Source organism: Meles meles, chromosome X (genome assembly GCF_922984935.1).
Source record: "Meles meles chromosome X, mMelMel3.1 paternal haplotype, whole genome shotgun sequence".
Lineage (NCBI taxonomy): Eukaryota > Metazoa > Chordata > Mammalia > Carnivora > Mustelidae > Meles > Meles meles.
The window spans coordinates 132517215-132536319 of record NC_060087.1 but is presented as its reverse complement, the minus strand read 5'-3'; the positions used below and the strand labels follow the sequence as shown (position 1 = coordinate 132536319).

At 36.5% G+C, this 19105-nt stretch overlaps 1 protein-coding gene across 4 annotated transcripts in view; it reads left to right on the top strand.

Moving 5' to 3' along the window:
- Positions 1–19105, top strand: part of TMLHE (trimethyllysine hydroxylase, epsilon) — a 90033-nt gene that overhangs the window by 41488 nt on the left and 29440 nt on the right. For 3 of the 4 annotated variants that reach the window (XM_045995189.1, XM_045995188.1, XM_045995190.1), the window contains 2 exons: positions 5250–5369; positions 9028–9264. In XM_045995189.1, coding sequence (XP_045851145.1) covers positions 5250–5369; positions 9028–9264 — 357 coding nt within the window. The remainder of the gene's footprint in view (positions 1–5249; positions 5370–9027; positions 9265–19105) is intronic. The other variant, XM_045995191.1, reaches the window with a different exon arrangement.

Sequence of the window (19105 nt, the reverse complement as noted above, 5' to 3'; positions counted from 1 at the left end):
TAGACCAATATCCTTGATGAACATGGATGCAAATATTCTCAATAAAATACTAGCAAACTGAATCCAACAGTACATTAAAAGAATCATTTACCACAATCAAGTGGCATTTATTCCAGGTTGCAAGTGTGGTTCAGTATTCACAAATCAACCAATGTCATATACCACATTAATAAAAGAAAGGATAAGGACCGTACGATCCACTCAATAGATGTAGAAAAAGCATCTGACAAAGTACAGCATCCATTCTTGATTAAAAACCCTCAACAAAGTAGGGAGAGAGGGAACATACCTCATCATAATAAAGCCCATATATGAAAAACCCACAGAAAATATCCTCAAAAGGAGCAAAACTTAGAGCTTTTCCTCTACAGTCAGGAAGAAGACAGAGATGGTCACTCTGACCACTGTTATTTAACATAATACTGGAAGTAAGTCCTAACCATAGCAATCAAACAACAAAGAAATAAAAGGCATCCAAATCAGAAAGGAAGAAGTCATACTTTCACTATTTGTAGATGATGTGATGTGCTATGTAGAAAACCCAAAAGACTCCACCAAAAAATTGCTAGAACTGATACACAAATTATAAAATTGCAGGGTACAAAAGCAACATACAGAAATCTGTTGCATTTCTATACCCTAATAATGAAGCAGCAGAAAGAGAAATCAGGGGATCAATTCCATTTATAATTGTTCCAAAAACAGTAATGTACCTAATAATAAACCTAACCAATGAGGTAAAAGATCTGTATTCTGAAAATGATAAAACACTGATGAAAGAAATTGAAGATGACACAAAGAAATGGAAAAACATTCCAGGCCCATGGATTGGAAAACATTGGTAAAATGTCTATATTATCTCAAAGCAGTGTACACATTTAATGCAATCCCTATCAAAATACCACCTGCAATTTTCACAAAATTCGTATGGAACCATGAAAGACCCTGAATAGCCAAAGCATTCTTGAAAAAGAAAAGCTGGAAGCATCATAATTATAGACTTAAGTTGTATTACAAAGCTATAGTGATCAACATGGTATGGTACTGGTACAAAGTAGACACAGAGATAAATGGAACAAAATAGAAAACCCAGAAATGATTCATCATTTTCACAATCAGGTGTCTCGAGGTCTTTCTAGATGCTGTGATCATGGGGGGAGACCTTTCTGCCTCCAGGACTTGAATGCTGGTTCCATTCGCCAGATTGGGGAAATTTTCATGGAGAATTTGTTCAACTATATCTTCTAGTCTTTCTTCTTTCTCCTCCCCCTCAGGGATTCCAATAATTCTGACATTGGAACGTTTCCTGGTGTCATTTATTTCCCTAATTCTGTTTTCATGGCTTCTAAACTGTTTGTTCCAGGCTACCTCCTAATCCTTTTTCTCTATTAGTTTGTCCTCTAGATCACTAATTCTATCTTCTGCCTCAGTTACCCTAGCTGTTAGAGAATTTAGATGAGATTGGAACTCATTGAGAGCATTGTGAACATTATCCCTGGTGGCTTTCACTTCTGCCCTAACCGATTCCATGTTGTCATTAATGGTTTTCTCCAACCTAGCCATTGCCTGGATAACCGTTACCCTGAATTCCCTTTCTGACATACTGTTAAAAAAAAAAAAAACAGAAATGAACCCACAACTCTATCAATTGTCAAGTAATCTTCGACATAGCAGGAAAGAATATCTGATGGAGAAAAGACAGTCTCCTCAACAGATGGTGTTGGGAAAACTGACAGACCCATGCAAAAGAATGAAACTGGACCACATTCTTACACCATACGCAAAAATAAATTGAAAATGGATGAAAGTTCTAAATGTGAGACAAGAAACTATTCAAATCTTAGAGGCAACACAGGCAGTAACCTCTTTGACATTAACCATAGCAACTTCTTACTAGACAAATCGCCAGAGGCAAGGGAAACAAAAGCAAAAATGAACTGTTGGGACTTCTCCAGGATAAAACCTTCTGCAGAGCAAAGGAAACAATCAACAAAACTAAAAGTGAGCATTCAGAATGGGAGAAGATATTTGCAAATGACATCTCTGATAGAGGATTAGTATCCAAAATCTACAAAGAATTGTCAAACTCCACACTCAAAAACCAAATAATCCATTTAAGAAATGGGCAGAAGACAATGAATAGACATTTTTCCAAAGACATCCAGATGGCCAGGAGACATATGAAAAGATGCTCAACATCACTTATCATCAGGGAAATACAAATCAAAACTACAGTGAGTTAGCACCTCCCACCTGTCAGAATAGCTAAAAGCAACACAGGAAACAACCGACGTTGGCGAGGATGTGGAGAAAGGGGAGCCTCCTGCACTGTGGGCGGGAATGCGAGCTGGTGCAGCCACTCTGGAGAACTGTATGGAGGGTCCTCAAAAAGTTCAACATAGAACTACCGGAGCGCCTGCGTGGCTCAAAAGCCTCTGCCTTCAGCTCAGGTCATGATCCCAGGATCCTGGGATTGAGCCCCGCATTGGGCGCTCTGTTCTCAGCAGGGAGCCTGCTTCGCCCCCCTCCCCCCGCCTGCCTCTCTGCCTACTTGTGATCTCTGTCTGTCAAATAAGTAAGTAAAATCTTTTTTAAAAAGTGTAAAATAGAACTGCCCAGCAATTTGCACTACTAAGTACTTACACATAGAATGCAAGAGTACCAATTCAAAAGAATACATGCACCTCAATATTTACAGCAGCATTATCAACAATGGGCAAATTATGGAAAGAGCTCAGATGTCCATTGATGAATGAATGAAAATATGTGTATATACACAGTGGAATTTTACTCAGCTATAAAGAAGAATGAAGGGGCGCCTGGGTGGCTCAGTGGGTTAAGCCACTGCCTTCGGCTCAGGTCATGATCTCAGGGTCCTGGGATCGAGTCCCGCATCGGGCTCTCTGCTCAGCGGGGAGCCTGCTTCCCTCTCTCTCTCTGCCTGCCTCTCTGCCTACTTGTGATCTCTCTCTGTTAAATAAATAAATAAAATCTTTAAAAAAAAATAAAAATAAAGAAGAATGAAATATTGCCATTTGCAATGACGTGGATGGAGCTAGAAAGTAGATTTTGCTAAGCAAAATCAGTCAGAGAAATAAAAGTACCATATGAGTTCAATCAGTTGTAGAATTTAAGAAACAAAACAAATGAGCTAAGTGGGGGAAAGGGAGACAAACCAAGAAACAGACTCAACTATAGAGAAGGCACTGATGGTTACCAGAAGGGAGGTGGATGGGGGATGGGTGAAATAGGTGATGGATGTTAAGGAGGGCACCTGTGATGAGCACTGGGTGTTGTATGGAAGTGTTGAATCACTATACTGTATACCTGAAACTAATATTAAAATGTATGTTATCTAACTGGAATTTAAATAAATATAATTTGACAGAGAGAGAGAGATCACAAGTAGGCAGAGAGGCAGGGAGAGAGAGAGGAAAGCAGGCTCCCCGCTGAGCAGAGAGCCCAATGCAGGGCTTGAACCCGGGACCCTGAAGTCATGACCTGAGCCGAAGGCAGAGGCTTAACCCACTGAGCCACCCAGGTGCCCCTTAAATAAATACTTTAAAAATCTTTAACAAATAGTGTGGTGTAGGGGCACCTGAGTGGCTCAGTCAATTAAGTGTCTGACTCTTGGTTTTGGCTCAGGTCACCATCTCGGGGTCTTGGGATCAAATTCCCCTGTGGTGGGCTTTCTGCTCATCAGGGAGTCTGCTTCCCCTTCTGCCCCTTCCTGTGCTCATGTTGTCTCTCTGTCTCTCAAATAAATAGACAAAAAAAAATTGAAATGGTGTGGTACATATAACAGCACTAACAGAAGATGTTCGCTAATAAAATGTTCAGTTAGGGAAAAGGAGAAATGTCTGGGTGGCTCAGTCAGTTAAAGCATTTAACTCTTGGTTTCATCCCAGGTCATGATCAAGGCCGTGAGATTGAGTCCTGTGTCAGGCTGTGCACTAGGCATGGAGTCGGCTTCAGATTCTTTTTCCCTCTCCCTCTCCCCCTCTACTCTCCGTCTTTCTCTAAAATAAATAAATAAATCTTTTTAAAAAAAAATTAAAAAAAAACTAGGATTCAGATAGTTCATGTTTCAGTACTTTCCTTTTACTTAATAAGGGCCAGATACAGCTCATTGTATAGCAAATAGAATGCTGGGTCATTTGCCTTATCCTGGTACAGCATAATCAACATTTTGTACCATTCAGTCTCAAACAGGTTTTAAGAACTTTCAAGGGCTGGTAAGCAGTCAGTTGAGAGGGCTGTAGAGATTATAGTTCATGAGGAAAACCATTTCCTGTTTGGACTTCGAGGGTTTGGAAAATAAGATGAACTCTGAAGGCTAAAGAATTACAGTGACCTTTGGTGAGATCTGAGCCACCAGGAAAATAAGTATAAAATAAAAATCTATGATGTATACCTTAAAGAGAGATACGACAGTGATACAGCATCTCATTAAATACTTGCTAACATAAACTATCCTTTTCTCTTTTCCTTATTCTTCCATGTCCAAAAGATGGGTGAGGATCTACATTAATCACTTCTAAAAGCATCTGCATAAAGGGATCTTTTTCTATGCAAGGAAGGTGAGCACAGGAAAAAACCATGAATGTGAAAGCTATTAGAAGTAGGCACATAAACAGAGGGGGATAATTCCCTAAGCTTTCAGACTACATTATACAGTTGACCTTTGAACAATGGGGGCATTAGGGAAACTGACCTCTCCCACCCCCACATAGTTGAAAATTCATGTATAACTTTTGACTTCCCGGAACTTAATTAGTAATAGCCTACTGTTGACTAGAAGCTTTACCAATAACATAGTCAACTAGCATGTATTCTATATGTTGTATGTATTCTATACTGTATTCTTACCATAAAGTAAGCTAGAGAAAAGAAAATGTTATTAAGAAAGTCATAAGGAAGAAAAAAAATCATAAGGAAGAGAAAATATATTTATAATTGTATTTATTGAGAAAAAAATCCATGTATGAGTGGATCCATGCAGTTCAAACCTGTGTTATTCAGGAGTCAACTCTACTTGCACAGTTTTCCCCCAACTTCCTAGGATATTAATCAGTGACAGAATTGTTACGACTGGTGGGATGTTCAGCTATCATCTGCAACTTATAGATGGAAATCTGTAGCCAAAAAAATCTATTGTGACTTGTGAATAGTTAAAGAAGTTATTCAAGTTGTGAAAGACAAGAATAAAACTTTCAGTTAGTTAAGTCTCCCTTCATTTGATTGGACAGAGAAACCATCTATGGGAGGATGTGGTATTTCACTTCAGACTTCTCCAGGGGTGACACCGCATACACCAAGCTGGCTTTGGATCGGCACACCGACACTACCTATTTTCAAGAGCCCTGCGGGTAAGTGAAGTAGAATTTTCCTTATTAGGGTCTTTACATGTGATGGCCTTGAATAAGTTCTTATTTTCTTAAATTCCATTAGCCAACTTATGGGACATCATTAGTTTCAGATGCAGTATTCAGTAATTTATCAGTTGCATATAACACCCAGTGCTCATCATATCACGTGCCCTCCTTAATGAATAATTCCTGTTTTCTATTTGAACCAAGATATTATCTGCTGCTACTGATATGTGACTATTTCTTTTTCTTCTCTTAGAAAGATGATCATTTTGAAAAATCTTTAGCTCAGTCTTCTTTGGACTTATAAGAATAAATTTTTTTGAAATGATTGAAAATACACCTTACTATATAAATGGATATAAATTTTGTTTAATTTGCATTTTTGTCAAAGTAATTACCAACAACTTACCAAAAAAGTCTAATCGTTAATTTTGGAATTGCACAATTTTCTTTTATTTAGTTATATTGCAAAGGGGTCAGTCTTTTAAACACAGCTTCTTTGGGTCGGTATTAACGGGAATTTGAATCCAAATTGTAAGAAGTTGTAGAGGAGGAATTAGTGAAAAAAACCTTTTTTTCACATGGAATCAGAAGCTGCTGAGCCAAAGCTATACCATATTTCCCCCAGCTTTATTAATATGTAATTGACATATAACATTGTATAAAGTTAAGGTGTACAATGGTTATATATTATTATTACCACCATAGCGAACAGAAAATAGATCTTAAATGACTCCCCACGAAAATGAACTGATAATTATGAGACACAACGGATAAATACTATACTCACATACTGTTTACCACTTACTAGAGATGCCTGTAGTTATTTTGTTATTGATCTTGCTTCCGCCTTTAGACAATGAGCCTGAGGCACAAAGATATTATTAAAGTGAGTGAACGCATGCATTTGTAAAGACAGTATGAGAGGGTGATAATATGCAATTGATTGTGATGACATTGATTTTCTTTAAGGGTTTGGAACGGGGGAGGGGGGCTTAGGGAGATAGGAAAAGAATAAATGAAACAAGATGGGATCGGGAGGGAGACAAACTAAAAGAGACTCTTAATGTCACAAAACAAACTGAGGCTGGCTGGGGGGAGGGGTGTAGGGAGAGGGTGTTGGGTGATGGACATTGGGGAGGATATGTGCTATCGTGAGTGCTGTGAGGTGTGTAAACCTGGCGATTCACAGACCTGTACCCCTGGGGCTAATTAGTGCAGAAGGAAGAAAGAGGAAATAGGATGGGAAGCATTTGGACAAAGGTTGACATTCAAATATTGAGTATTCTTTCCTCTTTGACCACTACCAAAGATAAGCAGTTAAGTTGTCTTTGCCTTTAATTAAACCTTTCTAATCAATGACAAGGACCAAGTAAGTACATGAGCAATATAGTAAGAGTGGTTAAGAGCTCAGGCCATGTCTTTAAGAGATCTGGATCTGTATCCCAGCTGTAACATATATTAGCTTTGTGATCTTGGACAAATAACTTAATTTCTTTATGCCTCAGTTTCTTCATTTGTGAAATGAGACTAGTAATAAGACCTGTTCATTAGTATTGTTTAGGGATTACATTACGTGATGTATTTGAAGCATATTTAAAGCATACTGCCTGACACATAATAAGTGCTCAGAAAATGCTAGCTATTACTATTAGTATCATCACTTTAGCCATTATCATCATCATCAACAACATTGTTACATGCCTTGTCCTTTCAAAAGTTACCTTTGCCTGGATCTAATCTTCTCCAGCATCGTTGGAGATTGCTCTCTCCTACATCTTCACCCTTTCATACCTATTGACTCCTTCCTGTCAGCTTCTCATATCTTCTTTGGACTCTTTCTCCCTCTAGCTATAGCCTTGCTTTATTCCTCCCCTTCTCAGCTAAACTTATTAAAAGAATCATCTACATTCAGTGTCTTCATTATCACTTCCCATTCATAGTCAGCTAGTTTATCCAACCCCTTCAATTAAAATTACTTTCTTTAAGGTCATCTGGGTGGCTCAGTGGGTCAAATATCCAACTCTTCATTTTGATCAAGCCCCACATGGGCTCTGTACTTAGCGGGGAGTCTGCTTGAGATTCTCTCTACCCTCTCCCTCTGCCCTTCTCCTACCATATGCTCACTCTTAGGTAGGTAGGTAGGTAGGTAGGTAGATAGATAGGTAGATAGATAGATGATAGATAGATAAAACAAAGACAAAATCTTTCTCTCTAAAGTCACCAGCAACTAACTTACTTCCATACTCAGTGTGTTCCTTTCAGTCTCCCTCTTACTTGACCCCTGGGGCATGCTGTTAACCACTAGCTGTTCTTAAGTATCCTTTCTTTTTTAGTTTTCCTTCTAGATCTCCGATCACTTTTCTTAAGCATCCAGTGCTGGCTTATTTTCGTCTGTCCATGTCCTAGATATTATTGTTCCTCAAGATTTCCTATTTGTCATTCTTTTCTTACTTGAAATGATCTCTCCAAATGACTTTTTCCATGCTCTCAGCTTTAGCTATCACCTACAAACTACAAAATCCACCTGTCTTCTGAGTTAAAAAGTCTTGAGCTAGAAGTTTCACAGAAAACTCAACAGTCCAGAACTGATGTTTCTCATTTTAATTGTATTTATATTAGGTTCTCCTTGATTTTATTCATTCTCTCTGCATTCATTTTTTTTTACTTATTTTACTTTGTTATTTACTTCTATTTTTTTCTAAATTACTATTAATTTTATTTTCCCCTTGTTAATTTGAAACTTCTGCTGTAGTTTTCCAGCCTTTTAAATCCCTTTCCTTTCTCTGTTAACATTTTCAGCCACATATGACTCAACTATTTCCACATAGCCCCTAAACTGAACTTCTTCCTCAAACCCTCACACCCCCCCATTAAGATCAACTACACTTTTGTCTGCATTCTCCATCCCAGCAAATGACAAGCTGCCCGAGTGAAAAACCCAAAATCATTCTAGATTTGCTTCTTCTTCCTCTACTACATTTAATCAGTTATCAAATCTTGTCAGTTCTACTCCTATGGTATCTCTTTGGTGTGTCTTTAATAACACCCTTCTCTAAGCTCAAACCCTCAGTACTTTTGTCTATTTCAGCTACCACGTTGTTTTCTACATTTTTTATCATCTTGCTTCCCACTAGTCCATCACCCATACTATCATCATAATCTAGTCTTAAAAAAATGTTAATGTGACCATAGAGTTTCCCAGTTTAAAATCCTTTCATGAGTCTCTGTGCTATGCTGACAGGTGCTTCTTTCTCTCTTCCTTAAATATATTTTGTAGATTATGGCCTCTCTATATCTTATACAACTTTATTATAGTGCCTATCATATGTTACTGGTATTCATTTCCTTCATATTTACCTACTAGACTGTGGGCTTTTTTAAAAGTTGGCAGAGACTATATCTTATTCATGCCTTTATTCCCAGGGTCTGCGTGCACATATTTTAATTCATATTGAATATGTTTACAAGAAACCTGTAGTGGAATTAATATTTAAAAGCATAAAAGTATAACTGAGTATAAGGAAAAACAATTAACTTGGAAATGAAAATGATATAAGTAGATTCAATTATTATTTCATATATAATTTTCTAATATTCTGATATATTCTCTTTTCTGCACTAAACAGAAGACTTTAATTTTTTCCCTGTTCAGCATTCAAGTGTTTCACTGTCTTAAGCATGAAGGGACAGGTGGCAGGACATTGCTGGTAGACGGATTCTATGCAGCAGAACAGGTACTTCAAAAGGCACCTGAGGAATTTGAACTCCTCACCGAAGTGCCACTGAAGCATGAGTATATTGAAAATGTTGGAGAATGTCACAACCACATGATTGGGGTTGGGCCCATCTTAAATATCTACCCTTGGAATAAAGAGCTGTATTTGATCAGGTGAGTACCGAAGAACCATCTGCCAGTGTAACGTACTTACCAATTATTAGCCTTCAAATGATTAGCTTAATGAAAATGTCTACGATCCTTGTATTGCCCACATTTTAATCTTGCTATTTTGAAGCCTTTATTGGTATAATTTCTGTTCTATTATACTTCCCATGGAAAAATAAATAGGCCAACAGATAAATAATATTAGATTTGGAGGGAACAGATGTTTGAGATAGTATGTTAAAATGAAAACACTATTGAAATCACAAACAGTTATTAAACTGTGCTCACTGACCAAACAGGTAGAGTACCCAAAGACATGAAAACCACAACATTTGTAGCCCAGATTTATGCAAATCTCCTGACCTGTATATCTAATAGTCTACGAGATGTTGCACTTAAGTATCTTGTAGGATCATAAAGCACATCATACTCAAAATTGAACTCATCATCTTCACTCATTTCAAGCCTGCTTCGGCACACCCAGTTGCGAGGATAAAAATAAATTGTTGCCCCAGCCTATGCCCCAGGATTGTAATATGAACTATGCAAATACTAATTCCCTTCCACTGGATAACCTTCTCCAAAAACCTCTACCTTAGTGGGCACCTGGGTGGGTTAAAGCCTCTGCCTTCGGCTCAGGTCATGATTCCAGGGTCCTGGGATCAAGCCCTGCATCGGGCTCTCTGCTCAGCAGGGAGCCTGCTTCCTCCTCTCTCTCTCTGCCTGCTTCTCTGCCTGCTTGTGATCTCTGTCTGTCAAATAAATAAATAAAATCTTAAAAAAAAAACTCTACCTTAGTCATCTCTTGTATCTCTGTTGCCTAGAACAGTGAGTAGATATTCAGTATTTTTTCCAACATTTGATTATAAACACTTTAAACATATCGAAAAATTAAAAGCATTTACAGTAAAACCCATAGACCTACCACCTAGATTCTACCAGGAAGGTATTACTATGCTTGTTTTATTACCTGTCTATCTACTTTATCTATCTATCTATCTAGTTAATCTTATTTTTGATGCATTTCAAAATTGTACATTGTACGGTTATACAAAATACGTTGTAGCTATGATTACATGTCCCCCTAAATACTTCAACATTTATATCTTTAAGTAGAGTTCAGTATCTGTTTACAAATGTTTAAATTTGAAATGAAATTTACATGTAGTTACTTTTTAAAATATCAAATATATACTAGTTGAGTTTTGATAAATGCATAGATCTATGTAACCTAAACCCCTGTCAAGATATAGACTATTACCATCATTGCAGAAAGTCCCCTTGTACCCTTTCCCAGTCCAACCTGTACACTGACCCCAGAGGAGATCACTATTAGATTTTTGCCACCATAAATTAGTTTTTCCTGTTCTAGAAATTCATACCATAGAATAAATCAATTTTTTATGAATAAACACCTAATTTGGGGTTATTATGAATAAAAATGCCATGAGCATTCATAGAGAAAAGTATTTTTGTAGATACGTGTTTTCATTTCACTCAGGTAAATAGCTAGGAGTGGAACTTCTGAGTCATGAAACAGGTGAGTATTTGTCATAAAACAACTGCTGGAACTTTTACAAAAGTAGTTGTTTCATTTTACATTGTCATCAACAGTGTATAAAAGTTATCACTGCTCCATTTTGTTGCTAATACTTGGTGCTGTCAGTCTTATTTGTTTTAGCCATTATAGCAGTTGTCTCTTTGGGGGTTGATTTGCATTTCTTTTTTTTTTTTTGATGACCGATGATGTTGAGCATCTTTCTGTATGCTTACTGGCTATTTATATATCTTCTTTTCTGAAGTATCTGGTTTAATCTTTTGCCCATTTTTTAGTTGGGTTGTTGTTATTGAGGTCTAGGAGTTCTTTATATACCCTGGTCACTATTTCTTACCTGATATATGTCTTAGGACTGTTATTTTCTAATCTGTAGCTTACCTATTTCTTTTTAACAGTATGTTTTTATGAGCAGAAATTTTTAATTTTCATGCAATTTAATTGAGTAGTTTTTTCTTTAATGATTATTGTTTCTATGACCTGTAAAAGGAATCTTTGACTGCCCCCATGATGTGATGACATTCTGTGTTTTCCAAAGGTATAATAGTTCTGTTTTTTACATCTAAATTTGTGATCTATATCAAGTTACTTTTCTGTGTTATGAGGTATGGGTAGAAGTTCATATTTTTTATAGATGGATATCCAGATATTATAGCCTCATTTGTTGAAAAGACCTTCCTTTCCCCCATTGAATTGCCTTTGCAACTCTGTCAAAAATAAAATGACCAGGGGCACCTGGGTGGCTCATCAGTTGAGCATCTGACTCTTGATTTCAGCTTAAGTCATGAGCTCAGAGTCACAGGATCAAGCCCCACATCAAGCTCTGCACTCATCAGGGAGTCTGCTTGTGGATTCTTTCTCCCTCCCCCTCTACCCCTCCCCCTGCTTTTGCTAGCTCGCTCTCTCTCTCTCTCTCTCTCAAATACATAAATACACAAATAAACCTTTTTAAAAAAATCAAATGACCATATAAACGTGGGTTTGTCTTTGGGAGCTCTATTCGATTCCATTATCTATTTGTGGTTCCTTATCGCAGTTCCATACTGTCTTGGCTACTGCAGGTTTACAGTAATTTTTGAACTCAGATAATATGTTTGTCAGCTTTGTTCTTTTTCCAAGATTATTGTAGATATTCTAGATTAGGGGTCTACAAATTTTTTTGTAAAGGGCTAGATAGTAAATATTTTAGGCTTGTGAGTCACACGGTCTTTTTTAAAGATTTTATTTATTTATTTGACACAGAGAGAGAGAACACAAGTAGGCAGAGCAACAGGCAGAGGGAGAAGTGGAAGCTCTGCAGGGAGCCCGATGCGGGACTCCAATCCATGACCCTGGGATCATGACCTGAGCCAAAGGCAGATGCTTAACTGACTGAGCCACCCAGGCACCCTAGTCATATGGTCTTTATCGCAACTACTCTGTACTGTTGTGGAAGCACAACAGCAGCTCTAAACAATATCTAAATGAATGAGTGGGCCTGCATTCCAATAAATATTATTTACAAAAATGGGCAGTGGGCTGGATTTGGCCCACAGGCCATAGTGTGCCAGTCCTGGTTCTAGATTCTTTATATTTTTATATAGATTTTAAAATCAACTTGTCAGTTTTTAGAAAAAAAAGCCTGTAGGGTTATGATTGGTATTGCTTTGAATCTGGAGACCATTTTGGTGATAACTAACAAACTAAGAGTTTTGAGTCTTCCAACCCATGAACCTAATCTATCTTTCTATTTATTTAAGTCTTTAATTTCTCTTAGCAGTGTTTCATAGTATTGAAGATAAAGATCTTATATATCTTTTGTTACTTTTATTCCTAAGTATTTTTATATTTTGATGGTATTATAAAATTTTAATACTATTTTCAAATTATTTGCTGCCATTATATTAAAAAAAAAGATTCCTTTTTAAATTTAGCATTGTATCCTGTAACCTTGCTAAAGTAATTGATTAGTTCCAAGTTTTGTTTTTTGGATTTCTTAGGATTTTCTATATAGAAAATCATGTTGTAAGGATAGTTTTCTTTTTTTCCTTTCCAATCTGTATATTTATTCATTTGTTTTTCTTACCTTACTACACTGGCTAACGCCTCCAATATGATCTTAAAAAAGAGTGGTAAGAGCAGACATCCTTAGGATGAAAGTGTTCAGTATTTTGCCAGGTAGCATATTAGCTATAAGAGTGTCGGTGGGCACTTAGGTGGCTCAGTTGGTTAAGTAGCCAGCTCTTGATTTTAGTTCAGATCATGTCTCCGGGTCCTGTGATCTAGCCCCATGTCAGGCTCCACATTGAGTATGGAGTCTGCTTGAGATTCTCTCCCTCTTCCTCTCTCTTTGTCCCTCCTCCTGCTTATGTGCTCTCTCTCTCTAAAATAAATAAAATGAATCTTTTTAAAAGAGTGTTGGTGATGTCTTTTATCTGCTGGATGAATTTCCCTTCCAGGTTCCCTGAGATTTTTTTTTGAATCACAAATGGGTATTGAATTTTGATAATGTCAATTATCAGTAAAAACAATTATGTCATTTAACTTCTTTATTCTGTTAATACATTAATTACATTAATTCCAAATGTTAAGCCAACCTTGTACTCTGAGAATAAACTGTACTTGATCATGATTTATTACTATACGCACAAGTGTATGTGTGTGTGTATGTGTCTGTGTGTGTGTGTGTGTTAATAGTGTGGGTCCAATCGAGAAATAAATATCACACAATAGTTTCTTTTTGTTGTTAATTTTTAAATTTTAATTGCAGAATAACATATGGTGTTGTATTAGTTTTAGGTTTACAATATAGAGCTTCAACAATTGTATAAATTACTCAGTGCTCGTCATCATGGAAATACAACTCAAAACTACAAGGACATATCGCCTCATACCAGTCAGAATGGCTAAAATTAACAACACAGGAGACAAGCCTTGGTGAGGATGTGGAGAAAAGGGAGCCCTCACACTGTTGGTGGGAATGCAAACTGGTGCAGCCACTCTGGAAAACAGTATGGAGGTTCCTCAAAAAATAAAAATAGATCTATTGTATGATGCAGCAATTACACTAGTAGGTATTTACCCAAAGAATACAAAAATACTACTTCAAAGGGATACATGCACACCAATGTTCATAGCAACATTATTTACAATAGCCAGATTATGGAGAGCCCAAATGTCCATCCATCAACTGATGAATAGATAAAGAAAGTGCAGTATGTGTATGCAATAGAATATTACTCAGCCATTAAAAAAATGAAATCTTGCCATTTGCAATGATGTAGATGGTGCTAGAGAGTATTATTCTAAGTGAAACAAATAAGACATGAAAGAGAAATAGCATATGATTTCACCTCTATGTGATTTAAAGAAACAAAACAAATGATCATGGGGGAAAAAGAGAGAGGAAAACCAAGAAACAGACTCGTAATTATAGAGAACAAATTGATGATTACCAGAGGGGTAGTGGGTAGAGGGATGGGTGAAATAGATAATTAGCATTAAGGAGTGCACTTGTTATGATTAGAATTGGGTGTTGTATGGAAGTGTTGAATCACTATATTGTATACCTGAAGCTGATATACTTTATAACTAACTGGAATTTAAATAAAAACTTTTAAGGGGGGGGGGAGATGTTCCTACCACTGATGTCATAGAAATTACTACCTGTGCTCTGTGCTAGGATTTATATGGTCTCAGGTCTCACATGTAGATCTTTAATCCACTTTGCATTTATTTTTGTGTATAGTGTAAGAAAGTTCTCCAGTTTCATTCTTCTGCATGTGGCTGTCTAGTTTTCTTAACACTATTTGTTGAAGAGACTATCTTTTTTAAACTGGATGTTCTGTCCTGTTTTGTCAAATATTAGTTGACCATAGAGTTGAGGGTCCATTTCTGGGCTCTCTATTCTGTTCCACTGGTCTATGTGTCTGTTTTTGGGCCAATACCATACTGTCTTGATGATTACAACTTTGTGATACAGCCTGAAGTCCGGAATTGTGATGCCTCCCACTTTGCTTTTCTTTTTAACATTCCTTTGGCTATTCAGGGTCTTTTCTGGTTTCATACAAATTTTAGGATTATTTGTTACAGCTCTGTGAAAAAAGTTGATGGTATTTTGATAGGGATTTCATTGAATGTATAGATTGCTCTAGGTAGCATAAACATTTTCACATTTGTTCTTCCAATCCATGAGCATGGAATGTCTTTCCATTTCTTTGTATCTTCCTCAATTTCTTTCATGAGTGTTCTATGGTTTACTGAGTGCAGATCCTTTCCCCCTTTGGTTAGGTTTATTCCTAGGTGTCTTACCATTTGGAGGCAATTGTAAATGGGACTGATTCCTTGATCTCTTTCTGCTGCTTCATTATTGGTGTGTAGAAATGCAACAGACTTCTGTGTGTTGATTTTATACCCCACCACTTTGCTGAATTCCTGTATCAGTTCTAGCAATTTTGGGTTGGAGTATTTTGGGTTTTCCACATAGAGTATCATGTTATCTGCAAATAGTGAGAGTTTGACTTCCTCTTTGCTGATTCGGATGCCTTTTATTTCTTTTTGTTGTCTGATTGCTGAGACTAGGACTTCTAGTACTGTGTTGAATAGCAGTGATGATAGTGGACATCCCTGCTGTGTTCTTGACCTTAGGGGAAAAGCTCACAGTGTTTCCCCCATTGAGAATTATATTCACTGTGGCCTTTTCTTAGATGGCTTTTATGATACTGAGGTATGTTCCCTTTATCCCTGCACTGTGAAGAGTTTTAGTCAAAAAAGGATGCTGTACATTGTTAAATGCTTTTTTTGCAACTATTGAGAGAATCATATGGTTCTTTTCCTTTCTTTTATTGAGTTAGTGTATCACATTGATTGATTTGCAGATGTTGGACCACCCTTGCAACCCAGGAATAAATCCCACTTGGTCATGGTGAATAATCCTTTTAATGTACTGTTGGATCCTGTTAGCCAGTATCTTGGTGAGCATTTTTGCCCACATGTTGATCAGGGATATTGGTCTGTAATTCTCCTTTTTGGTGGGGCCTTTGTCTGTTTTGGGGATCAAGGTGATGCTGGCCTAATAGAAAGGCTTGGGAAGTTTTCCTTCCATTTCTATTTTTGAAACAGCTTCAGAAGAATAGGTATTAATTCTTCTTTAAATGTTTGGTAAAATTCCCCTAGGAAGCCATCGGGCCCTGACTCTTGTTTGTTGGGAAATTTTTATTATTACTTTAATTTCTTTGCTTGTTATGGGTCTGTTTATGGTTTTCTGTTTCTTCCTGTTTCAGTTTGGTAGTTTATACATCTCTAGGAATACATCCATTTCTTCCACATTGCCTAATTTATTGGCATATAGTTGCTCATAATATGTTCTTAAAATTATTTGTATTTTTTCAGTGTTGTTTGGGACCTCTCCCCTTTCATTCATGATTTTATTAATTTAGGTCCTTTCTCTTTTCTTTTTGATAAGTTGGCAAGGGGGTTATCAATCTAATTAATTTTTTCAAAGAACCAGCTCCTAATTTTACTGTTCTTTTGGTTTCTATTTCATTATTATCTGCTCTGATCTTTATTATTTCTCTTCTCCTGCTGGGTTTAGGATTTATTTGCTGCCCTTTCTCCAGCTCTTTTAGGTATAAGGTCAGTTTGTATATTTGAGACCTTTTTTGTTTCTTGAGAAAAACTTGTATTGCTATGTACACCCTCTTAGGACCACTTTTGCTGCATCCCAAAAGTTTTGAACAGTTGTGTTTTCATTTTCATTTGTTTTCATGAATTTCTTTTAAATTCTTTAATTTCCTGGTTGACCCATTCATTCTTTAGTAAGATGCTCTTTAGTCTCCCTGTATTTGAGTTCCTTCCAAATGTCCTCTTGTGATTGAGTTCTAGCTTCAGAGCACTGTGGTCAGAATATATGCAGGGAATGATCCCAGTCTTTTGGTACCAGTTGAGACCTGATTTGTGACTCAGTATGTGATCTATTCTGGAGAATGTTCCACGTGCACTTGAGAAGAATGTGTATTCTGTTGCTTTAGGATGGAATGCTCTGAATGTATCTGTGAAGTCCATCTGGTCCAGTGTGTCACTGAAAGCCCTTGTTTCTTTGTTGATCTTCTTCTTAGGTGATCTGTCCCTTGCAGTGAATGGGGTGTTAAAGTCCCCTACTATTACTGTATTATTATCAATGAGTTTCTTTAATTTTGTTATTAATTGGTTTATATAATTGGCTGCTCCCATGTTAGGGGCAGAAATAGTTCCAATTTTTAGATATTCTTGTTGGATAGACCCTTTAATTATGATATAGTATCCTTCCTCATCTTTTACTACAGTCTTTGGTTTAAGATATAATTTCTCTCTTGATATCTATTAGCATGATAAATGGCTTTCCACCCCCTTACTTTCAATCTGGAGGTGTCTTTGGATCTAAAATGAGTCTCTTGCAGACAGCATATCAATGGGTCTTGGGGTTTTTTTAAATCAAATCTGATACCCTATATCTTTTGATTGGGGCATTTAGCCCATTTACTTTCAGAATAACTATGGAAAGAAATGAATTTAGTGCCATTGTATTACCTGTAAAGTCACTGTTTCTGTATATTGTCTCTGTTCCTTTCTGTTATTTGTTACTTTTGGGTTCCCTCTTTGCTTATGGAATCTGTTTTATTATTTCTTGCAGGGCTGGTTTAGTGATCACAAATTCTTTTAGTTTCTGTTTGTCCTGGAAGCCCGTTTTGAAGCTTTTTATTTTTCCTTCTATTTATCTTTCCTTCTTTCACTTTCCTTCTATTCTAGCTGGATAAAGTATTCTTGGTTGAATATTTTTCTCATTTAGCACACTGAATATATCATGCCAATCCTTTCTGGCCTGCCAGGTCTCTGTGGATAGGTCTGCTGCCAATCTAATATTTCTACCCTTGTAGGTTAAGGATCTCTTGTCTTGAGCTACTTTTAGGATTTTCTTTTTGTCTCTGAGATTTGCAAGTTTCACTATTATATGCCAGGTTGTTGACCTGGTTTTATTGATTTTGAAGGGGGTTCTCTGTGCCTCCTGGACTTGAATGCTGTACCTTCTGCCTCTCTCTCTCTCTCTCTCTCTCTCTCTCTCTCCCCCTCTCTCTTTCCCTCATTTCTGGGATCCCAATTTTTCTAATATTGTTTTGCTTTATGGTATCACTTATATTTCAGATTCTCCCCTCATGATACAGTAACTGTTTGTCTCTCTTTTTCTCAGCTTCTTTATTCTCCATCATTTGGTCTTCTATATCATGAATTCTCTCTTCTGCCTCATTTATCCTAGCAGTTAGAGCCTCCATTTTTTTTATTGCATCTCATAATAGCCTTTTTAAAATTTTGATTTGACCAGATTTTCATTATTTTATTTCTCCAGAGAGGGACTCTCTAGTGTCTCTTATGTTTTTTTCAAGCCCAGCTAGTATCTTTATAATGATTATTCTGAACTCTAGTTCTGACATCTTACTTATGTCCATACTGATTAGGTCCCTGGCAGTCAGTACTGCCTCTTGTTCTCTTTTTTGAGGTGAATTTTTCCATCTTGTCATTCTGTCCAGAGAAGCATAGATGAATGAGAAAACAAAGTACTAAAATGGTAACAATGACCCCAGAGAAATATACACTAAAAAAAAAACAGAAAAGCCTCCAAATGGAAAATAAATTTTTCAATTAAAAAAAAAAAAAGAGAGATAATGTAATCAGAGAGGTGAACAGAACAGAGCGATACACTGGATCCTGTGTGTATGTTGGTCTGTTTGTTAGAAAACTAGATCCCAAAATTGTAAAGAAAGAAAAACTGATGTATGTACAAAAATAAAATTAAATACAATGAAAAGATAGACTGTAACTCTAAAAATGAAAATTAAAAGACAAAAAAGAAGAAAAAAGGAGGAATATAAACAGGTGAACAGAACACAGCAATAAACTATATCCCGAGTATATTTTGGTCTGTTTGTTAGAAGAAACTACATCCCAAGATTGTAAAGAAAGAAAAACTTACATATATGCAAAAATAACATTGAATATCCTTTCAGTACATTGGAAGGATAGAATGTAGCTGTAAAGATGAAAATTTAAAAAGACTTAAAAAATAAGACGAAGAAAAAAGAGAGACAGTATGATTAGACAAGTGACGAGAACAGAGCCATACACTAGATTCTGGGTGTATTTTTGGTCTGTTTGTTAGAAGAAACTAATCTTAAAATTGTAAAGAAAGAAAATATATTTTTTAATATTTAAATAAGTATAATGAAAGGATAGGATGTAATTATAAAAATGAAAATTAAAAAATTTTTTTAAAAAAAGATG